General features: G+C 40.7%; 3 protein-coding genes and 1 pseudogene across 3 annotated transcripts; 3 read left to right on the top strand and 1 right to left on the bottom strand.

Moving 5' to 3' along the window:
- Positions 1–691: 691 nt before the first annotated feature.
- Positions 692–9594, top strand: LOC108288298 (olfactory receptor 51I2-like). The gene is made up of 2 exons (XM_017507182.2): positions 692–763; positions 6973–9594. The coding sequence occupies exon 2, from the start codon at positions 7051–7053 to the stop codon at positions 8020–8022; it is 972 nt and encodes a 323-aa protein (XP_017362671.1). The 5' UTR covers positions 692–763; positions 6973–7050; the 3' UTR covers positions 8023–9594.
- A 2258-nt stretch (positions 9595–11852) lies between these two features.
- On the top strand, positions 11853–12975 carry LOC108288265 (olfactory receptor 51B6; the record flags this gene model as incomplete). Its single annotated transcript, XM_017507152.1, has 1 exon — positions 11853–12975. A coding segment is annotated over one exon (561 nt), but the record flags the coding sequence as incomplete, so codon positions are not given.
- Positions 12976–19023: 6048 nt separating this feature from the next.
- On the top strand, positions 19024–20215 carry LOC119468034 (annotated as a pseudogene).
- Positions 20216–20298: 83 nt separating this feature from the next.
- LOC108288299 (olfactory receptor 51J1) lies at positions 20299–21444 on the bottom strand. Its single transcript, XM_017507183.2, is given in 3 exon segments — positions 20299–20877; positions 20879–21144; positions 21147–21444. Coding segments are annotated over 3 exon segments (951 nt in total). The 3' UTR covers positions 20299–20490.

The following is a 21444-nucleotide window of genomic DNA, read 5'->3' on the forward strand; positions in this document are numbered from 1 at the left end:
CTTTTTTACAAAACAGGTTCTAAGTTAAAGGAATATTAATCTTCTAAAATCAGGAAGCTTGTAGGTGGCAAAGCCAGGACTTAAAATTATGTCTGCATGATTTTGAGCCCATGGTCCTTCAGCATCCTAGAATGTTTCTTTTGGAGGAGACCCTGAACTTGTGGGAACTTGACAGGCTATGGGAGTGGGAATTCAGGAGGGAAGTGTAGGACTAAGTGGGTCGAGGCAGCCAAGTCATATCCCCTATTGCTTAAATCCTGGGGTTGTCTCTGGCCTTCAAGCTCTGGTCTCTGAGATCTAAGCGTTAGGTCCTGCCAAACTCAGAATTCAGGGATCTAGACTCTGGGTTCTGGGCACAGAGTGCCAGTTTTGAGACTGGATAACTGTGGGGGGTGTTGTTATGAAGTTTGGATAATTTGTCTCCAACTTCTTCTTCATCATAAAAAATGAGTTGAAATTTCATTTTCTAAGTGGAGAGAGGACAGTATCTCCAGCTGAAGTGGCTTCTTATTTCTTTGTTTGCTTTTTCTTATCTTTTTATTCCCAAGGTAAGGTCTAACCCCTCTGCTTTCCCCATCCCCAGCACAGCATCACACTCAGGCAAAACAGGACCCCAGGGGTCCTGGCGTCTGGGAACTCTCACGCAGAGGCATAAAGTTAGCCTCCTCTCTTGGCTGGTGCCTGCCTGAGGCCCATTCTGAAGCCACTGTGAGCTCTGGTCCTCTGCCTTTGGTCCAGCTCTCACTTCACAAAGCTCTCTCAGGTGAGTTTGATCAGTTTGAATCTTTGAGTTATGTATGCAATCAGTATTTTTCTATCTACAATCCTGTTTGTGCTTCTGTGTGGTTCTCTCAAATTCTCTTATCATGTCTCTGCATCTTTGGGTGAATCTCTATCAATGCCTGTATATGTTCGCATAGTTGGCCACAATTTAAAAATCCTCAAATCTCACTTTTACATAGATTTTCTATAAAAAGAACAATATTCATCCAAATACCCTTGTGGTCTCCCAGCCACTTTCAGATAAGTCTGCTGGAGACTGCTTTAGCAGTGAAAGACACATGGATGATCACACAGAAGGGGTTGAGAACTTGCTTCTCTTCTGTCCCACACAGATCCACAGCCATGGGATTCTGTCACTGAATAGGAGAGACCTTGCCAGCCTGGAACCTTAGGCCTGTGAGCAGAAAGAGAGTTGAAAGTCCATTAACCCGGATGCAGCAGACGCTGACATTCTCTTTCCAGAACTTTCAAGAAGAATTATCCAATCTTTGCGTGAACACCTTCACTGCCCAGAAGCTTATTAGTTCATTGTGATTTTAGAAAAAATGTTTCTTATATGAACCCCAGACTGTCACCCTGTGATCTCCACCTATGGCTCAGCACCTGTCAGACTGATCCCAACCCGTCTCTACTGCAGGCTCCTCTGGTCAAAATGAAGCATCATTCATTCCTTCAACGTCCTTAATGTGACTTAGTTCCCTTTACTTTTTACATGTAATGCAGGCAGTTTAACTCCTGTTTAGAGTATAGAAGCAAGATCTAAAGGTACTTCAGTTACAGCCTAAGTAGTTTTATTTTATTCATTAATGGTTTTTTGAGCATCTCTTTGTGTCAGAATCATTTCATGTGTTGGGAAGGTCAGCATGAACCAGGCACAAATTTGCTCCTAAAAGAGCTCAAAATCTGACAGGAAGGAGGTAAACATGTAATTTTAATAAAATAGAAAAAGTCTGTGTAAAATATTACAAAGTTACAGATGAGAAAGTTATTATTTCTGCTAAATAGTGTTAGAAAAAACTACAGATTTGCCGTAAGCTATATATCACAATGCTAATTCATATTACACTGGACTATCAATTGGTCCCTCTGACAGGAGGACTTTTGTGGTGCGGAATTTAAGAGTCAGACCCTTTCAGAAATACGTAAAGGGATTTAGGACAGGTTATGAGAAAAAGGAAAGATAACAGGATATAACCACAGAAACCTCAGATACTCTATATCCATTCAGTGATTTATTCATCTAGTTAAAATATTTATTAAGCATCTGCTATGTATTTGACCCTGTGCTAGTATGGGATACCTAGTGATAATAAACAAAAACAGTCAATATCACACATTCTTTTTAGAATTTATGATCTAGTAGGCATACAAACATTAAACAAATAATTAATTACACAAGTACATATATGTTTACAAATTAATGTAAATGTTCTACAAGAAAATAATGTTCCATGAGCAATATTTATGTAATACCTGATTAAGATTATTATGTCTCTGAGTCTGCAACACTATCTATAATGTGGAGAAAGCATGTTTAAGCCCAACGTAAGAAAACACTTAATATCTGTGAGATCTGAACAGGATAGTGGTTAAGGGATGCAATAAACTCCCCATCACTGGGAATATTGAAGGTGACAATTGGATAAAGATGGACATTCTTTCAGTGGGTACCAGACTGGATTCTTGTTTCAGATTCTAGAGAGCCTATTAAGTTGATTACTAAATTTGTGGGCTTTTGAGATGGGGCCATTTTTAAAGGTCACTTAATAACCCCTATTCCCTACTACCTGACCTCCAGTTTGCATAGGAGGCTAGAAAAAGAATCTCTTTGCAATTCAGTCTTTTTCTCTGCCTGGAAAAATGAACATGACCAATTTCTCCAGCATCTCCCCATTTTTCTCATTTAGATGTCTTTGGCTTTAGAAGGTTGGCAGCTGGCCTTTATAGGGAAGACCATGGGACTTATAATTGGAAGAACTAGCTTCTAGTTCCACATAACCACTTACTGGTTTCAGGCAAGTCACTGGATATGGTTGTTACAAGAGTCAGATGAAGTATATTAGGAGTGAAGCAATTGTCCCTCTGGTTATTATTTTCCATCCACAGATCAAGTTAATTTTGGGGGGCTATGGTCTCCTAGACAGAACAGAGGCAAGTTCTCAGCCCCTGATGTGTGATCATCCATGTGTCTTTCACTGTGAAAGCAGTCTCTGGCAGCCTTATCTGAATGTGGCTGGGACACCACAAGCATATTTGAATGAATATTGTTCTTTCTATAGAAAACCTATGTAAAAGTGAGATTTGAGGATTTTTAAATCGTGGCCAACTATGCAAACATACACAGGTATTGATAGACCATAGCTATGATCTCCTCGATGAATAAGCTACTTAGGCTGTAACTGAAGTAACTTCAGTTCTTGCTTGTACATTCTAAATAGGAGTTAAACTGACTGCATTACATGCAAAAAGTAAAGGGAATTAAGTCATGTTAGGGACATTGAAGGAATGAATGATGCTTCATTTTGACCAGAGGAGACTGCAGTAGGGCCCACTAGCAGCCACGCAGGGTGAGGCACCATGAGCTAGAAAGCTGGTATACACTGGGCATTGGATTATTGTTGACTTCAACAAGGTCCTGTATGAAAAGAGTAACATACGGGACTGGGAACAGTATGGCAATGGCTAGGAGACCATTGACATTGGTCTATGGTCTTTTCAAGGCTTGATTGTTGCTTCCTGCTGAAGATGATGTTTTACTAGTGGCCAGCATCCTCAGGTTAGGCAGGTCAGGATCTTCAGGAGAGATCGTTAGACAGACTCAAGAGTCCTGCCAAGCACTTGTGTCCCTTAACTGAGCCTCCAGAGAGGTGCACTAGCCCCAAAACCCAGGCTACATCTGTAGGTACCACACTGGAGTATTATAAGCAAATCTAATCAATTCTGAGGAGATTTGGGGTGCTGAATGGTCTAGTAGATGATGAAACACAAATAAACGTTTAACTTGTAAGTCCATAATGGAGTAGAAAAGTTATCTGAAAGTCATGGGAGGAGACAGGAAGAGCTTGCAAATTTCATTTTAGCCTTAAATACCATCACTGTAAAGGGATAGAATGTCACAAAATGAATCTGGGGTGGTTGTCAACATTGGGTTCACCAGAAGAGCTTTAAAACATTGATAATTAGATACCACATCCTGAGAGTCTACTTTAATTGGTATGCGGTGTTACTTGAGCACAGGGTTTTTTATGTTCTCCAGGTGATTCTGATGTGTAGCAAAGGCTGAAAACTACTGATCAATAAGGTAGACTCAAGATAAATAAATTGATAAGAGGCACAAGGAAACACATTTCACTTGTCAGGAAAGTGATTCATTTTGAGGGAGCACAGAGATAGAATGCTCGGGATTACAGCAGAACTGGTGCCTAAAGAGTGTAGAAAGTAAGAGAATGCAGGACCTAGGATCATTCTCATAATTACATTGCTCTTGTCTCCAAACTCATAGATCTTTTTTTTTTTTCCCATTTATTAATTTTATTGTATTTTAGGTTTTGGGGTACATGTGAAGAACATGCAAAATTGTTGCATAGGAACACACATGGCAGTGTGATTTGCTGCCTTCCTCCCCATCACCTACATGTGGCATTTCTCCCCCTGCTATCCCCCCCCCCCTCCCCACCCCACACCGTCCCCCCCCTATGTCCCCCCAACTGACCCCAGTGTGTAGTGCTCCCCTCCCTTTGTCCATGTGCTCTCATCGTTCAACACCCGCCTATGAGTGAGAACATGCGGTGTTTGATCTTCTGCTCCTCTGTCAGTTTGCTGAGAATGATGGTTTCCAGGTTCATCCATGGCCCCACAAAGGACCCAAACTCATCGTTTTTGATGGCTGCATAATATTCCATGGTGTATATGTGCCACATTTTCCCTATCCAGTCTATCGTCGATGGGCATTTGGGTTGGTTCCAGGTCCTTGCTATTGTAAACAATGTCATAGCTCTTTTTTATTCTTTTGGAGATAAGATCTCTTTCTGTTGCCTAGGCTGAAGTACAGTGGTGAAATCATAGCTCACTGCAGCCTGGAACTCCTGGATTCAAGCTATTCTTCTGCCTCAGCTTCCCAAGTAACTGGACTACAGACATGTGTTACCATCCCCAGCTAATTTAAAAAATTTTTAACTTCTTGTACATATGGGGTCTTGCTATGTTGCCCAGGCTGATATCCAGCTCCTGGAGGTCATAGCTCTTTATATTTCCTTGGCAGTACATTCTCCTGACTATACATGTATTCCAGCAGAGCACTCTTATTAAACTTTTCAGGTGTACGGACAATTTCACATCAACATTGGTTAACCACAGGCTAAAGAATTGGTGCCGGATCACTGACTCATACATCAAATCTATTGAGTGAATGTGTGAACTGGTGATTGGAAGTAATTCAGTTTTTATACCAGCCATGAACGTGCTTCCTACTTCACTGTTATTGTCTTTAAAAAATTAAGTTTACAAATTTAATTTAGTATGTTATATTACAATAACTATGTTATGTTACATTGCATTTTATTACATTATATATTATTTTCTCCTTCTGACTGGGGTTGGCTATTTCTCTCTGATCTCTTGGCCATTGAGGGAATCTTGCATCTTTGTGTCTTTGATTTCTGCATGTATTCTTGGTTAAATATGGTCTTTTAGAAGCCACTACATCTTTGATAGTTTTTCTAAACTTTGTTTCTAATTCAGAGGCAATATGTGTATTATCATAATTTTCACTTGAAATGTTTCTATCCTTCATCATCCATATTCCTATTTCTCCCTTTTTCAACTTTCTACAACCATAGTCTCACTCTCATTCAAAACATTTTTCCCTCTCTGACATGGAATGGGGATTCATGGAGATGATTCTTTACCAGGAGTTCTTTTCTTCTAAGATTCACATTGCCAAAGCTAAACTTCAGTTATTTCTGACGACTCCAACCTAGATGAGACTTCAGAACACAGTTTACTTTCATCTCTATAGTGAAATTGGTAACCTTACTTCAAGAGAAGATCATAAAGCTAAAGTGTAATCTAGGCTCTGCAGAAAGTGACTCTTAAGCTGTGGCACGTTATTCATTCCTTCTCTCTGGGTCCTAGTGTGTCTCTAAGAATAAAATATCTTATTCAGTATGCCATGTAGTATCTTGCTTATCCTTACAAAAAAACCTACAAGAAAAGTGTATTTTTATCCCGAGTTTACAGGTAGGAATACTGAGACTTAGAAAAATTAAATTACCTGCTCAAGGTTGCCCAAAGTAAACTCAATTCAAGTTCAAACTAAAGTCTTCTAGAATCCATTTGCAGAGCTTCAAAATACTGAATATGTGACATTAATTTTCTCATTTTCTCTTACAAGAAAAAGAATAATATTATTATATTCATGTTGCAAGTTAAAAATCAAATCAAACTAAACCAAACCAAAACCAAACAAAATAAAACTTTGGATCAGTATATAAATAAGTTGCACACATCACACATTTAGAAACTGGCTGAGTATGGATTTTGACCCAAGTCTGATTTATTTCAAAGTTTCTGCGCTTAATTTTTAAGCCATGCCATCTTTCACAAGATTGAGTAGTCTGAAATATTGCATGTTCTTAATCAAATGTGGGAGCTAAAAAAGTTGATATTATGTAGGTAGAGTATAGACTGATAGTTACCAGAGGGTGGGAAGGTATGTGTGTTAAGGGTAGGAGAGGCTGGTTAATAGCTACAAACATACAGTTAGTTAGTAGGAGTTAGTTCTAATGTTTAACAGCGGAGTAGAGTAACTATAGTTAACCAAAATGAATTATATTTTTCAAAGTAGCTAAAAGAGAGGAATTGACATATTCCCAACGCATAGAAGTAATAAGCCCTCAAGGTGATAGATATCCTAAATACCTCAACTTAACCATTATACATTTTATGCATGTGACACAATATCACATGTATACTATAAATATGTACAAATGTGTATCCATAAAATATTCAAAACATTTTTAAAAAACTTAAAAAGATGGAGTAGTGTGAAATATTTTTTTTCCAAGTAACGTTTAGGAATCTGGAACTCAGGAGAACAGGAAGAGAGAAGAGAGTATCTGTTATATTTTTATTCAGAATGACATAGATGACTCCAACTTTCTCACTTCCTGCCCTATCTCTTTTCTTCAGCTTTTCAGATTGGCCACTAAGGCAGAAGATCCAACAGGTGGGGGCTAACTTCAGTCTTTTTCAAATGGCAGGTGAAGAATGATTTCTGCTGTTGGTGGCATGGGCACTGAAAGCAACGAAAGTCTTGACCTCTTATCCGTCTTCCTGACTGGCATCCCAGGACTAGAGGCCCGACATGGTTGGCTCTCCATGCCTTTCTTCACCATGTACGTTGTGGCCATTGTAGGAAACATCTTAATTATAGCAGCAGTGCAGGAGAACCCTGCCCTCCATGAACCCATGTACCTATTTCTCTCCATGTTGGCTGTCACTGAGGTGGGCGTCTCTGTGTCTACACTGCCTACTGTTATGGGCATTCTTTGGTTTGATGCCCGCAGGGTTGATTTTGATGGCTGCCTGGCCCAGATGTTCTTCATTCATACTTTCTCCTGCATGGAGTCCGGGGTCCTACTGGCCATGAGCTATGACCGCTTTGTAGCCATCTACAACCCTCTGCGCTATACAGCCATCCTGACCCTGCCCTGTATTACTTGCATGGGTCTGGGCATTACACTGAAGAGTGTGGCACTCATGGCCCCACTTCCCATCCTTTTGAGGCAGCTGCCCTATTGTCACACTAATGTCCTCTCACATTCCTACTGCCTTCACTCAGATCTGATCCAGCTGCCTTGTGAAGATACTAAACTCAACAGCATCCTGGGCTTGGCTATTGTTCTCGCAACTTTTGGGCAGGACTCATTGCTCATCGTGGTCTCTTATGTCTTGATTCTTTATACAGTGCGGGGCATTGCTTCTGGAGAGGGAAGGTGGAAGGCTCTCAACACATGCGTGTCACATATTTGTGCAGTGCTTATATACTACGTGCCCATGATTGGCGTGTCTGTGATGCATCGTGCTGCCAAGCATGCTTCACCCATCATCCACACACTTATGTCTAGCATCTACCTTTTTGTGCCACCTGTGCTTAATCCCATCATCTATAGCGTTAAGACCCGGCCAATCCGACAGGGAATTCTCACCTTGTTCTCCTGCAAGAGGGAATTGCTCTGAATTACTCCAAAGAGTTATGAACTGTCATTAAATTCATAAACTCTGATAATGTTTCTGCTATTGGCAAAGCTCTATGCTAGAGGTTTTGAGGAGGGTTAGGAACAAGGAATTTAAAGTGTTGCAACAGGCTTAAAACTCTGAAACACAAGAGTTAATCCTAACCCTTTCCATCTCACATTTTATTTGTATATGTGTGTCTCTGTGTGCACACACTTATATGACTTTCTCTTCTAACAAGACATGGTGACTTTGGGGCAGAAATAATGGATTTTCCTTGTCTTTATTTTCTCAAAACTCCTAGCAAAAAAGCCTGACAACTAGTGAGTTAACGGTAAAAGCTTGAGACTTAATAAAATTTAAATTTAAATAAAACAAAATTTCTATTTTTGTGGGTTAGGTAGGAACTCACCTAGTTAGGAACTAACCCATATGGGGTAGGAACTACTTAACCCATATCTTCCAATTAAAAAAATATTGTCCTAGGAACTGTCTTTGAGTAAGGTGAGCTTGCTTTCTGGTTTTCTCCAGATATTCATGGTTTACATCTGTTTTCCTTAGCATTATTATTAATGTTACTTTCTTTCACTCTCAAAAATATTCTTCGTCAAACAATAAATTGTTTAATTGTTGTTTACATTTACCTATGAAGCAAACTACCATTATGTAAGAAAACAGACTCTTCCCAAAACTTTCCATGCAATTGTCTCACACCCAGAATTTCTGTACCATGACACTCTGAGAATGAATGGCTGACAAGAAGACCTCAACTGAAGCATAAAGAAAAATATGAACAACGTCACAATGCCCAGGCTACAGATTCTAAGAGTCCCAGCAAAAGCAACAAATTCTTCTTTTGTACAATCCCAGGCTCTATTTTTAGATAAACATTTATTGGCAAATAAGTCTGATATCGCTGTGCCTGGATATCCTTTTTCTATTTCCTCCTTTCCATTCATGTTTCTGCGGCTTTACCATGCACGTGGTGCTTATATTCTTATCTGTTCCCCATTCTGCCCCCTCCTCAGTCCCAGAAGCATGGGCCTAGTGTGTTCCCTCCCTTCTGCATCTGCCTATGTTTGCTTAGGCTTCTTGAAAACCTTGGTCAAACGGGAATGGCCATCTTCTCATCTCCTAAACACACAGGCCTTTGTATAAAGTGGATTTATAGAACTGTACTGATTGATCAGTGATTAGCGTCACTGATCATTCTCACTCACTTCAGGGCCTTCAATTACAATGAAAATATTGTCCTCACCACAAATTATTCTCCTTGACTCATCCAGTTTACAAGGGTTGTCTTTACGCTGTGACTTCTTTGAAATACTTAGTGTGTTTGTAATCACTGATGGGTTCTTCCAGCCCACTGCACAGACTAAAACCCTAGTATTGTAGTAAAGAGTTTATTGACACTAGATTAACCCCACAGGAGATGGTGTTATTACTCAAATAAGTCTCCCCAAATGCTCAAAGGTTGGGGTTTTTCAAGGATAGTTTTGTGGGTAGGGGATTAGGGAATAGGTGCTGCTATTGATTGGTTGGGGATGTAATAATAAAGGTGTAGAAAATGGTCCTCATGTGCTAAGTGTGGGGAACGCTCCTGTGAAAGGCCCCCCTAATGTGTGGGCCTCACCAGACGATGAGCTTGAGCCCAAACACAGTTTCCTGCTGGAGGCAGTCGAGCTATGGGGAAAGAAGGGACTGAGAAACGAGTGATGTTGCAAAAGTTTCTACTTCTGACTGCAATGACGCTTGGGCAAGGGTCTTGTGGTTTTATCAGACATTATGTCTCCACTAGGCCTCTGCATGACTTTGTTCTTCAAGAAGTTTAACCTTATCCACATGACCGCCTTGAACCCTAGATAATGACTTTATGGCTTAGCTTGTGACTCTTAGGTATTGTTATTTACAAAAGTGTGTTTTGGTAAAAACAGATAAAGCATACCACCTGCCCACTTTTATGATCCTTGAATGTCATGCTTAAGATTGTTTTCGTGATCTTATATTTTGTAACTTTCCATTGTTGATTGTGTAAACACCTAAACACCTATGATCTTAAGGTATATATTGAGACCCTGGACAAAAATAAATTTGCTGTTCAAGCATTGCCTTTTCAGTCCTCCAGATCCCAGCTTTTCTGTCTCTCTTTAATTCTGCATACCCCCTCTTTCAGGTCGGGACCCTCTTGCTCGCCAAGACTCCCCGGCAGATCTTCCGTCGCCCACAGCTAAGTCTGCTTCTCTGTGTGTTTTTTTGTTGTGGGGGGTGGAGGATGTGGATAGAGGACCAGCTGAGTCATGAGTCACAAGTCTGGATGGAATCAATCTGAAAAACATCTCAAAATACCAATCTTAAGCTCTATAGTAGTGATGTGAACTAAAGGACCAAATGGAGAAGTCACAAATCTTGTGACCTCTGGCCACATCACTTTGAAGCAGTATGGGATTATAAAAACTGTACCTACATTTTAGCAGAATTCAGGCCCATCTCTTATTTCTAATCTTGTGGTCTTTCATTAGTCTGACAAAGGTAGTTTCAGCCTCTGTGCAAGGAGGTGATTAGTTTTGGGGAAGGACTATGATGGTCTTTGCTTCTAAGTTAAACTATAAACTACATCCTGCATATGGTTAGCTTGGCCTATGCCCATAAATGAGTGAAGATAGTCAGCCTGTGAGGCCAGAATCAAGATGGTGTCAGTCATGTTAGATTTCTCTCACTGTCATAATCTTTGCAAAGGTTGTTTCATATTTATAACAGTAATCATTCAATTTCTGTTTATGTACTTTCTAATATAAAAACTACAACATCTATAAGTATGGATCATTTCATGCTTCACTTTATTCATTTCATGCTTCACCTCATAGATGTTGCATTTTCTACAAATGGAAGGTTTGTAATAACCCTGTGTTGAGCAAATCTATCTGCACCATCTTTCCAACAGGATATGCTCATTTTGTTAGCATTTTTAAATAATATTTTAAATTAAGGTATGTACATTTTTATATATCATGCTATTAAACATTTAACAGACTATAGTATAGTGTAAACATAACTTTTAAATGTACTGGGAAATTTTAAAAACAAATCAAAACCACATTGAGGTATCATCTCATGCCAGTTAGAATGGTGATCATTAAAAAATCAGGAAACAACAGATGCTGGAGAGGATGTGGAGAAATAGGAACACTCCTACACTGTTGGTGGGAGTGTAAATTAGTTCAGCCATTGTGGAAGACAGTGTGACGATTCCTCAAGGATCTAGAAACAGATTACACTTGACCCAGCAATCCCATTACTGGATATATACCCAAAGTATTATAAATCATTCTATTATAAAGACACGTGCACATGTATGTTCCTTGCATCACTATGTACAATAGCAAATACCTAGAACCAACCCAAATGCCCATTTATGATAGACTGTTCAAAGAAAATATGGCACATATACTCCATGGAATACTACACAGCAATAAAAAATGATGAGTTCGTGTCCTTTGTAGGGACAAGAATGAACCTGGAAGCCATCATTCTCAGCAAACTGACACAAGAACAGAAAATCAAACACTGCATGTTCTCACTCATAGGTGGGTATTGAAAAATGAAAACACATGGACACAGAGAGGGGAGCATCACACACTGGGTTCTGTAGGGGGGAACTAGGGGAGGGACAGTGTATGGTGGGGAATTGGGGAGGGATGACATGGGGAGAAATGCCAGATATAGGTGGTGGGGAGGAAGGCAGCAAATCACATTGTCATGTATGTACCTATGCAACAATCTTACATGTTCTTCACGTGTACCCCAAAATCTAAAATGCAATAAAATATATATTAAAAAAAAGATATACCTCTATCCTGACCAACATCCAGGTAATGAAGATTGGTGTAGGGGTACTGACAAGGGCTGATCTGTCCAGTATGCCAATAGTTGTTCGCCTACACTGGTTTCCCTATTGTCGATCCCATGTGCTCTCCCATGCTTTCCGTCTATACCAAGATATCATCAAGCTAGCGTGTGCTGACATCACCTTCAATTGTCTCTACCCAGTTGTAGTTGTATTTGCAATGGTCTTGTTGGACTTTCTCATCATCTTTTTCCACTACATTTTGATTCTCAAGACTGTCATGGGCATTGTTTCTGGAGAAGAAAGGGTCAATACCCTCAACACATGTGTCTCTCATATCTGCTGCATCCTGGTCTTCTATGTCACCGTAGTTGGTCTGACATTTATTCATAGGTTTGGAAAGCACATTCCTCATGTGGTTCACATCACAATGAGCTACATCCACTTCCTTTTCCCACCTTTTATGAACCCGGTTATCTATAGCATTAAAACTAAGCAGATTCAGAGTGGTGTACTTCACTTATTCTCCCTGTCTCACTCGAGAGCATGACTTTGTTTCACTAAGGAATAATTCAGGGAACTTGGACAGGATGACAACATTGCTGGCATAACTAGGGAAAGTCATTTCAGTGAGAACTAACCAATCCCTCACATTTCAGTGGAAATCAACCAATCCCTCTGCTACTTAGAACATTATTTTACCCTGCCCATCCATTGCGGATTTGTATGTGATATAAAATATGTACAACACTAAGCACATATCTCTGTGCTCAACTGATGTTGTTTTCTCCAGGTAGTTTAACTCACACTATTTCATTAGCCTATGGCTGGCACCATATGTATACATACATACTTAAACACATACACACATATACGTACGCACATACTATTATGTATATTAGACATATAATTTACATATTTATAATTTAAATATATAAACCTGAGTGCCTTTACCTTTAGATGAGCGCTTTGGCTCCTCTATAAATACCATGATTAAAATCCAGTTGTGTATAATGGACAGCTTGCTGAACAACATAATCACCATAATGCAGCTAGTATAGTGTTGCAGCTATAATTGTGTATTTTTTAATTGCCTCATCATAAATTTGCACATCCTGAATAAAATATGAATGTTTCCCAAACTGTAAATTTTCCTGTATAAAAATTATATATTTATATATTAAATATATAATTGTGTGTTCATTTATGTGTGTGTATATATAATATATATGTGTGTGTATATATAGACCTAATTATATATGTAATTCTTGGGTCTATGATTTGGGTCACCAGTATTTAAGTCAATACCCATTGCTCTTCATATGGTCTGCATGTATTGGTCCTGACATACACAAGAATAAAGCATTCTTGACCTCAGACATACATCCAGTTTTCTTGCTCACATGGAGCTAGATGCTGTCTCTAGAAAATTGCACATTGTGAAGAAATGAGCTTTACTCTCACTTCTTCAGTGAGAGTAAACCATTTACCTCAATTCCAAATGGTGAGACTAGGGAAAGTATCTCTATGAGGAATTTGTTCAGTTAAAACTTTGCTTAATATTTATCAAATAATATTGATAGTAATTTAAAAACAGAGATATGATTTCTAATTCAGATGACCATTGTCTTGATGAGGTAATTCCAGTTACTACTGAACAGAGAGATGCATTTTCAGAAAGTAAAGTGGTATGAGAGGTCTGGCTTATGGGTACATCTTAGATAAGACTAGATGGGGTGTCTGGCGTGTGCAAAATAGCAGAGTTGAGGAACACTTGGTCATATGTGGAGGGTGGGGAAGAAGGGAGAGGATGGAGGCAGTACTTGTAACTAAAAGATAAAATGGCCTTTTTTGGCTCCAAATATCTTTCAAATTTGATTCTATTCAGAGTGTAGGCATGAGGAGAAGGGGTGTGTGCTCCTATGGCCAGGTGAAGAGCCAGTATCCATGACTCAAATGACAAGTTTTAAATTAATTTTAAAAGATATTCTTGTGACCAGAATACAGGGCATGAAATGCTTGGACTACACAAGGGGCCACCCCATGGCCAGTCAGCTAGATGGCCCTCATCTCTGACCTCGGATACTAACACTCTAAGTGATCTATGGCTGCCCCGACTACTCACAGAAAGGTGGGGATTTTCCAGAATTCTTGGGATGTATAAATAACATGGAGAAAACAAAATTAAAATAATATCTTTACAATAGTTTGCAGGCTAGTAAATGACCTTTATCTGATTAGACCAAAATATTCTTTTTGTTTTACTCAACTTGGCTGTGTGTCTGTCTGTGTGTCTGTCTGTGTGTCTGGCTGTATTACGTGTGAAATTTGCCTTGCTCTTTTGTAGCTTCTTGACTGTGTGATTCAGGATGGTAAAGATAATTCTTTACCATCCTGAATAATTCTTATTCCTTATTGTATTACAGAACTTCTTGCATACACATTTTTTAACATAATATAATTTTATTAAAATGAATAAATACAATTTAAAGTGACCCACATCTTTTCTTATATCTGTTAGTTCTTCTATCTGTTTGTTATTGTTCTCTGTATTGTCTTCCAAGACACTGGCAATTTATACTTCATTCTGTTCTTTCCCTCCTTGTGCCCTTGGGAATGAATTCAGGGGGATCTAAGCCACGTCAAAGAAAATCTTTCTTGATTTGCCCTTCAGGTCCAGTCATCCTGAAGCCTGCTATAGCAGGCTGGTATAAAGATAATTAGGATAATCAGATACTTTATAAATTCTATAAATGGACACTTAGGCTGACACCCCTGAAAGTTTCTCTCCTCCCCTTCTGTTCTTCCTGAGCAGAAGAGATATGATGAAGAGACCAGATAAAAAGTCCAAGCGAAGTGAAAGACTGGGACTTTCAGTTTCCCTTTGTGGAGTCCTATGAAACAGAGCAGAGCTCTGGGCTCCCGATGGTCCCAGAAGGACATATCAACAGTAGGGTCAAGGACCTCGCCATCCCCCCTCGTGCTCCTCCCCTCCCCTCCCTGTCCAGCCCCTCCTGCCACCAGCCACATTGAGCACTAAGTTCCTCGCAGCTCCCTGGACTCACAACCCTGGCCAACATCAAGAGGGCATGTTTTCTCCAAGAACACCCGGAAGAGACTCAACTACACACAGAAAAAGGTCCTCCAGAAGCCGGAGAAGGCTGGTGAGACAAAAGATGAACAGTTTGAAAAATATGTCCAGAACTTCAGACCCTCTGCAAGAAGCAGAGGGTACCAGACTTGAGAGAAGTCCGAGGATGTTTAGCAGGCAATCAAAGGCATTCAAGAGACCTTGACGAAGCTGATTCACTGCGTGACGTCTACGTGCTGGATTGGTCTGGGCAGGAAGATGTGAAAATGGTTGGCGAGAAATGTGATGTCCTCTGGGAGGATGTCCACGAAAAACTCGTGGATGCATCCTTGGTAACACTGGATACCTACCTGGGTCAATTTCCTGACTTGAAGAATCACATCACCAAGTGCAGCAGGAAGCTGGTGGACTATGCCAGTGCCTACCCACCTCCATGGGGCTCAGCAGAGCTTCAGGAGGAAGGATGAGAGCCTCTGTCTAAGGCAGAAGTGGAATCTCAGAAAGCATAGAGAGGGTTTGAAGAGTTTAATGCTGACTTACAGGAAGAGTTACCATTATAATAGTCAAAACAAATTGGATTTTATGTCAATATTTTCAAAAACATCTCCAGCCTTGAAACCAAGTTTCATAAGGAAACTGTGGTGCTTTGCTACGAACAGTATGAAGTGATGACAAAACTGGGTGACCAGTACGCTGACAAGGCCTTCATCATTCAAGGACCAACACCCAGTGATTTGAGTGCTCTCCACATTGTAAAGATGTCCTCACCACCTAGGGAGCGTTCACCCCTCTCCAGCTCAACAGCTAGTTCGAATCAAACACTAGTACCTGCCTCTCCTGTGCCAGCCTGACTTGAGTCACCCTTGCAGACCAGGAAATGACCTCCTGTCTCATCTCTGTCTAAAGTCACCTGACAAGGGAACTGCAGCAGGAGAATATCATCAGTTTCTTTCAAGACAACTTTGCTCCAGAAATCAGCATGATGATACCTTCCCAAAATGAGGTCCCTAAGGTGAAGAAAGTGGAGACTTTGCTGTGTCTTGACCTTGACACTTTCAAGACTAAGGTGGTATTTGTGGGTTCTGGCCAAGCGATCCATTCACCCATGCCTCAGACATTTCCCTGGGACTTATGGACAACAAGCACTGACTTGGTATAGCTTCTGGTGGTTCATTTAATGGGTTCGCCCACCCAGGACATCATTTTTCACAAAGCAGACAGACTAGAGTATGATCTGCAACTTGATCAACCTGGAGCTGATGCTGTTGTGGCACTGGAATCTTGATGTCAGCAGATGGAGAGTTTCTTGGGGAGGAAGTGGAGGCAAGGGAGGTAGCTCTCCTTGCAGAGGAAGGAGTAAATTTAGAGTAGACTGAAATAGAAACGGAACCACCAAGGGCGCAAAGGGTGACAGAACTCAGCCAGAAGTGGTGGAAGTAGTAGTGCCTTAGGAGAAGATCGTCCTTTCTGTTGTCATAGGGCCTGCCTCCAACCATGAAGGGAAGGAGAACACAAAATCACCATAGATGCAGACCCCAAGGAGACCACCGAGCATGAGGCTTTTTGGGGCCTCACCAGTGAGACACTGGAGCTGGCAGCAGAGCAGAAACCCATCTAGGACCCTCATCACACACAGCTGGGGAGCTGCTGACCAGTTAGCATCTGCAAGGGAGACCTCTCCAGGATTGCCTCCTGGATTTCTCTGCAAGGTGGAAACACTGCGAAATTTTGAGGCAGTAAATTCTGATAAACTTACAAAGGGGTGATGTGGTGATGATGATTCCCTCAGATTTGAAGCTGACTAAGATGCAGCCTGGCAGATGGATGTAAAGAATTCAGACTGGCTCCAATACAGAGGTCTTGCCTTCTACAAGGGCCTTTTCCAGAAAATGTCACCTGGCACTTGGATTAGGGTGACAAGTATTCCAGGAAAGAGCTCAATTACTGGGTTTTTTAATGTTTATGAAAACCTGAAGAGTTTACCTTTGCCATTATGATCTTAATGATTTACACACTGATGTTAAACAAAGCTTGAGAAGGCATATCAATGTAGTACGTGTGCAAAATCATAAGAGGAAAAAAAAGTAAATTAAGGAGAAAGTTCTTATTTCTTTCCATGTTATTGATGATAGGTTTATTTGTGCTTTGTCTAAGCTGTGGTGACTCTCTTGTACTAGATCCCTTCCCATCAACTCTAAAGTTGCTTTCTCCAGACCAGACTTTAAGTTACCTGCAACAGGTGCATGGTATTGAGTGGCTGCCCTACAGAAGATGTGATGAATTATTCTGTAGTACAAGATTATCTTATTCCCCTGCCCAGAGGGGAGCAAGTGAATTCACTCCCTTTCAAATTTATCATGTTTAAAATTAAACTGCTACAAAATTTCTTAATGTTTTCTTCCAACACACCTGTGTATGTATGGACACACAGTCACACAAGCTATGTCCCATGACTGTTGGATCTGCATATGCAGTAGACTATGCATACTTAGTTGCTTTCTTTCCTTTCTGTTGTGGCTCTTTGTGTCTCAAGTGTAACTGGTACATGCATTGCTCTTTTAAAATTTAATTTAATTTAATTTTTAATTGCATTTTAGGTTTTGGGGTACACATGAAGAACATGCAAGATTGTTGCATAGGTATTGCTCTTATTCTGTCTGGGATTCAGTTGCAGTTTTGCCTCAGGTCAAAATCAGTCATCCCATTGCCAAAACAGTTGACTGTGTTTTTATTCTGCAGTTTTCAGGATGAGATGATGGATAGTGCAACTATGTAAAGACCCCTTCAGAGAAAGCAGGACCTGATTTTCTAGTTGTCCAGCCCCTGTGGCTGGAGGTAGGCTAGTTGGGATGAGCAGCTAAGTTGTCTTCTTGTCTGTCTTTGTGAGATTGGTTTGAAAGATGGAACATATTTATCCATCCCCAAAATAACACTCTAAGAACAGCTCCTATATATTTCCGCTGCTTTATATTTATGTGACTCATCTTCACAGACTGTCCTAAAGTAAGACAGGTGATATGTACTGCATCCACAAATCATCTGTAACAATCATGTTTTCAGTGTTGTTCAAATAAACCTTGGGAAATCTCTGACAATTACTTTTTAAAAATTAAAAAAAAAAATGTGTAGGGTCAAGTGGGGTAGGGTGGCAAAGTTTTCTTAGAGGATTGGTGTAATTCTCTACTCTGATTCCTATAGTAACATATGCTTCAATACAGAGACAAGGTCTTGGAAGTCCTTTTAAAAATCTGCAGCAAAATGGTTATCCTCCCTACATTGTCTTTTCTACCTCCATGTGATGCTTGAAATAAATATATTTCTGGAGATGAGGCTAATTGTCAAACATATCAGCAGGAAGAAACCTTAGGGAACCCTGTTCCAAAGTTCCAAATCCCTCAGGCTGGGAGAATAAAGAAGGAGGGAGGAGGGAGAAGTGTGCCTTGTGGGGGAATTTCTGAAACTAATATTCTTTGCAACTTGGCTTCTGGGTATAATCTAAAAAGGTGCTGTTGGATTCAATATCCTGACCAGGTTTAGGGGTTTATAGTTACATCTATGGCAACAATGAACAGACTTATGAACAGGTCAGTAAGTGGCTCCAGTGTGTGTTGGCCTGGAGGCTCAGCATAGGCCACAGGGCATTGCAGGGCAGAATGGGGAGTAGGCAGTTGGTTTATTGAAGATTGCAGAGAGGCAAAGGCAGTAATGTATCAGTCAAGATGTGATGGGGCAAAGAATGCATCATCCCAAGACTCCCTAAAATCTTTAGAACTTGGCTTCTGAATAAACTCTTTTAGAAATTCCTAGAAGAAAGAAAAACCTAGACCTCCTTTTTCATCCCCTAGCAGAGAGATCTAGTTTGGAAAAAAATCAAGTTGCAACTCCCTGGGAAGAGAGAAAGACATCTCTGGTGTAGTTCAGGACTCTTGCTTGGATTATCTGTTTCCTTTGTTGCTTTCTTCAGCTGCATAAACCAGCTTCCTCATTGCCTCTATGTGTTCCACCAAGTACTTACTCCCCAAAAAGATGAAATTAGACTGAGGATGAGAGGGACTGTAATAATGAGGGTATAAACTAACAGAAAGAAAAATTTGCCAGATAGATTAGTTTCAGATTGAGTCAAGCAAACTTTGACATGAGACACAACATGTCAAATTTGCTACATATTCCCAGAAATGAGCTTAATATCCATCGGGAAATGGGTGCAAATCCTTGTAAACCAAAGTTAGAGAGAGCTTCTTAGCTAGCTTCGTTCCATGCTGAGGTATGAGCACTGCAGATTTTGAAGATCGGATGGGGAGTGGTAGTGGATCTGGTGTCTCTGTGGGAGAATGGGAGTGTATGAGGAAAAGCGTTCACCATTTTTACCAGCAGGGGAAACTATCCAGATGAAAATAGTGCTGGATGCTTTGGGCAAAAAGCCATTCAGAGCCAATATTGACTGGGAAGATGGTCAAGAATTTAGTGTATTTGTAGGTCAGATGATCAGTCTATGGCTTTGGAAAATTGTGAACATTACTTGGTGAGTCTTATTATGAGAATGTGATGATTAAATCAGGTCTGCTAGATACTCTGTTTCAGAGTAGATAACATTGTTAGCTGTAATTACATAGTCAGAGAGACGAGATGAAGTCAGGAAAGCAAAAGATTAGAAATAACAGAATTCTTCCGGTGGCGGAGTGGCAGCTTTGCCTGCGTGGGGCAAAATGGAGCTTGAGGCCATGAGCAAATACACCAGCCGAGTGAAGTCAGCTGTCTCCCCCATCGGACTGTCGTGCCTTGGCCGTCAGCATGTTCTTCACCACCTGGTTCTTCGTTTACAAGGTCACCTCTATCAAGTACACTCACGATATCTATAAAGATCTCCTTATCTTCTTGGTGGCCTCACTCTTCACGGGCTTTGGAGTCCTCTTCCTGCTGCTCTGGGCTGGCATCTACATGTGAGTGCCCAAGGGTAACAACCAGGTGGCTTCACTGAATCCATGCTTTTGTAAATTACTTTTTTTGCTATTGCATAATAAGTGACATTTGTTATCTTTTGGGCCTTGGTGAGTTTGGGTGAATGCCAAGTCATAGCCTGTAGTGGAAGCATTTTTTGGAACTAGCTGATATGTTCCTCTCCTTTTGAACTCAGAGAGCAATAACTGAGGATACCGTAATGCATTTTACTTCCTCTATCCCTAGCACAGAGGGTTTAATAGATTTCATATTATACCTTCCAACTCCCAGGTGCCTTTTCTTTATGAAGAATGCTGTGTTACAATCTTTTCTCCATTCCTGCTCCAGGTATGCAAGGTAATGGAAAAGCCTCATACCACATGTTTTAAAATAGTCTCACTTTTGTGTACTGTTTTGTCACACATAATTCACCCCTACTTGCACCCTTCACTCCAGTTTGTGGTCAGACTATAGAGAACCTCCTGTTAGACACTATGTTTTAAGGTGATATCAATTGCATAACATGCAATCTAGGACCACCTGTTAGTGTAGAAAGCAAGCAAACAAACAAAAGCATCTCTTCCTACTATGGTTTTGGCTATACTCTGGGTCTTTTCTCTGATAGCATTTGAACAATGCCACGATGGATCTCCTTGGTCTTAATACTGTAGATAATAGGATTGACAACAGGTGGGAAGAAAAGGTAGGCATTGGCCATCATGGCTTGCAGCAGAGGGGACACATGATGTCCAAGGCGGTGCACTATAGACAAGCCAATCATAGGCACATAGTAAGCAAGCACAGCACAGATGTGTGAGCCACATGTGTTGAGTGCCTTCTTCCGCCCTTCTACAGTGGCAATACCCAGTACAGTGTGGAGTATGAGCACATAAGAGATCACAATCAGCAATGAATCCAGCCCAAAAGTGGAGGTAACAATGAAAATTCCATAGATATTGTTAACAGAAATGTTCCCACAAGATAGATGGATAAGATTGGGGTGCAGACAATAGGAATGTGAGAGGGCATTCTGGCCACAGAAGGGCAGACGCTGTAAGAGAATGGGGAATGGAGCCATGAGCATGATGCTTTTCAGCCCAATAATAGCTCCTGAGCCGAAGACCCGGGGCAGTGTCAGGATAGCTGTATAGCGCAGTGGGTAGTGGATGGCCACAAAGCGGTCCAAAGACATGGCCAGCAGCACAGCTGACTCCATAATGGATAAAGAATGGATGGAGAACATCTGGAAAAGACATGCTTCAAAACTAATTTCAGTATTTCCAAAAAGGAATATGCCTAACACTGTAGGCAGCGTGGATGCAGAGACACCAACCTCAGACAGTGCCAACATGGCAAGAAAGAGGTACATGGGCTGATGTAGGGCAACATCTGTTCTGATGACGTGAAGAATGGTGCCATTCCCAAGGAAGATGATGATGTACAACAGGCAGAAGGGGACGGAGACCCAGAGGCGCTCTGCCTCCAGCCCTGGGATGCCAACCAAAATGAATGTCGTGGGTAAAAATCTCAAGGAGTTATTAGAAGTCTTCAT

This window comes from Cebus imitator, unplaced genomic scaffold (assembly GCF_001604975.1).
Source record: "Cebus imitator isolate Cc_AM_T3 unplaced genomic scaffold, Cebus_imitator-1.0 Scaffold370, whole genome shotgun sequence".
Taxonomy (NCBI): Eukaryota; Metazoa; Chordata; class Mammalia; order Primates; family Cebidae; genus Cebus; species Cebus imitator.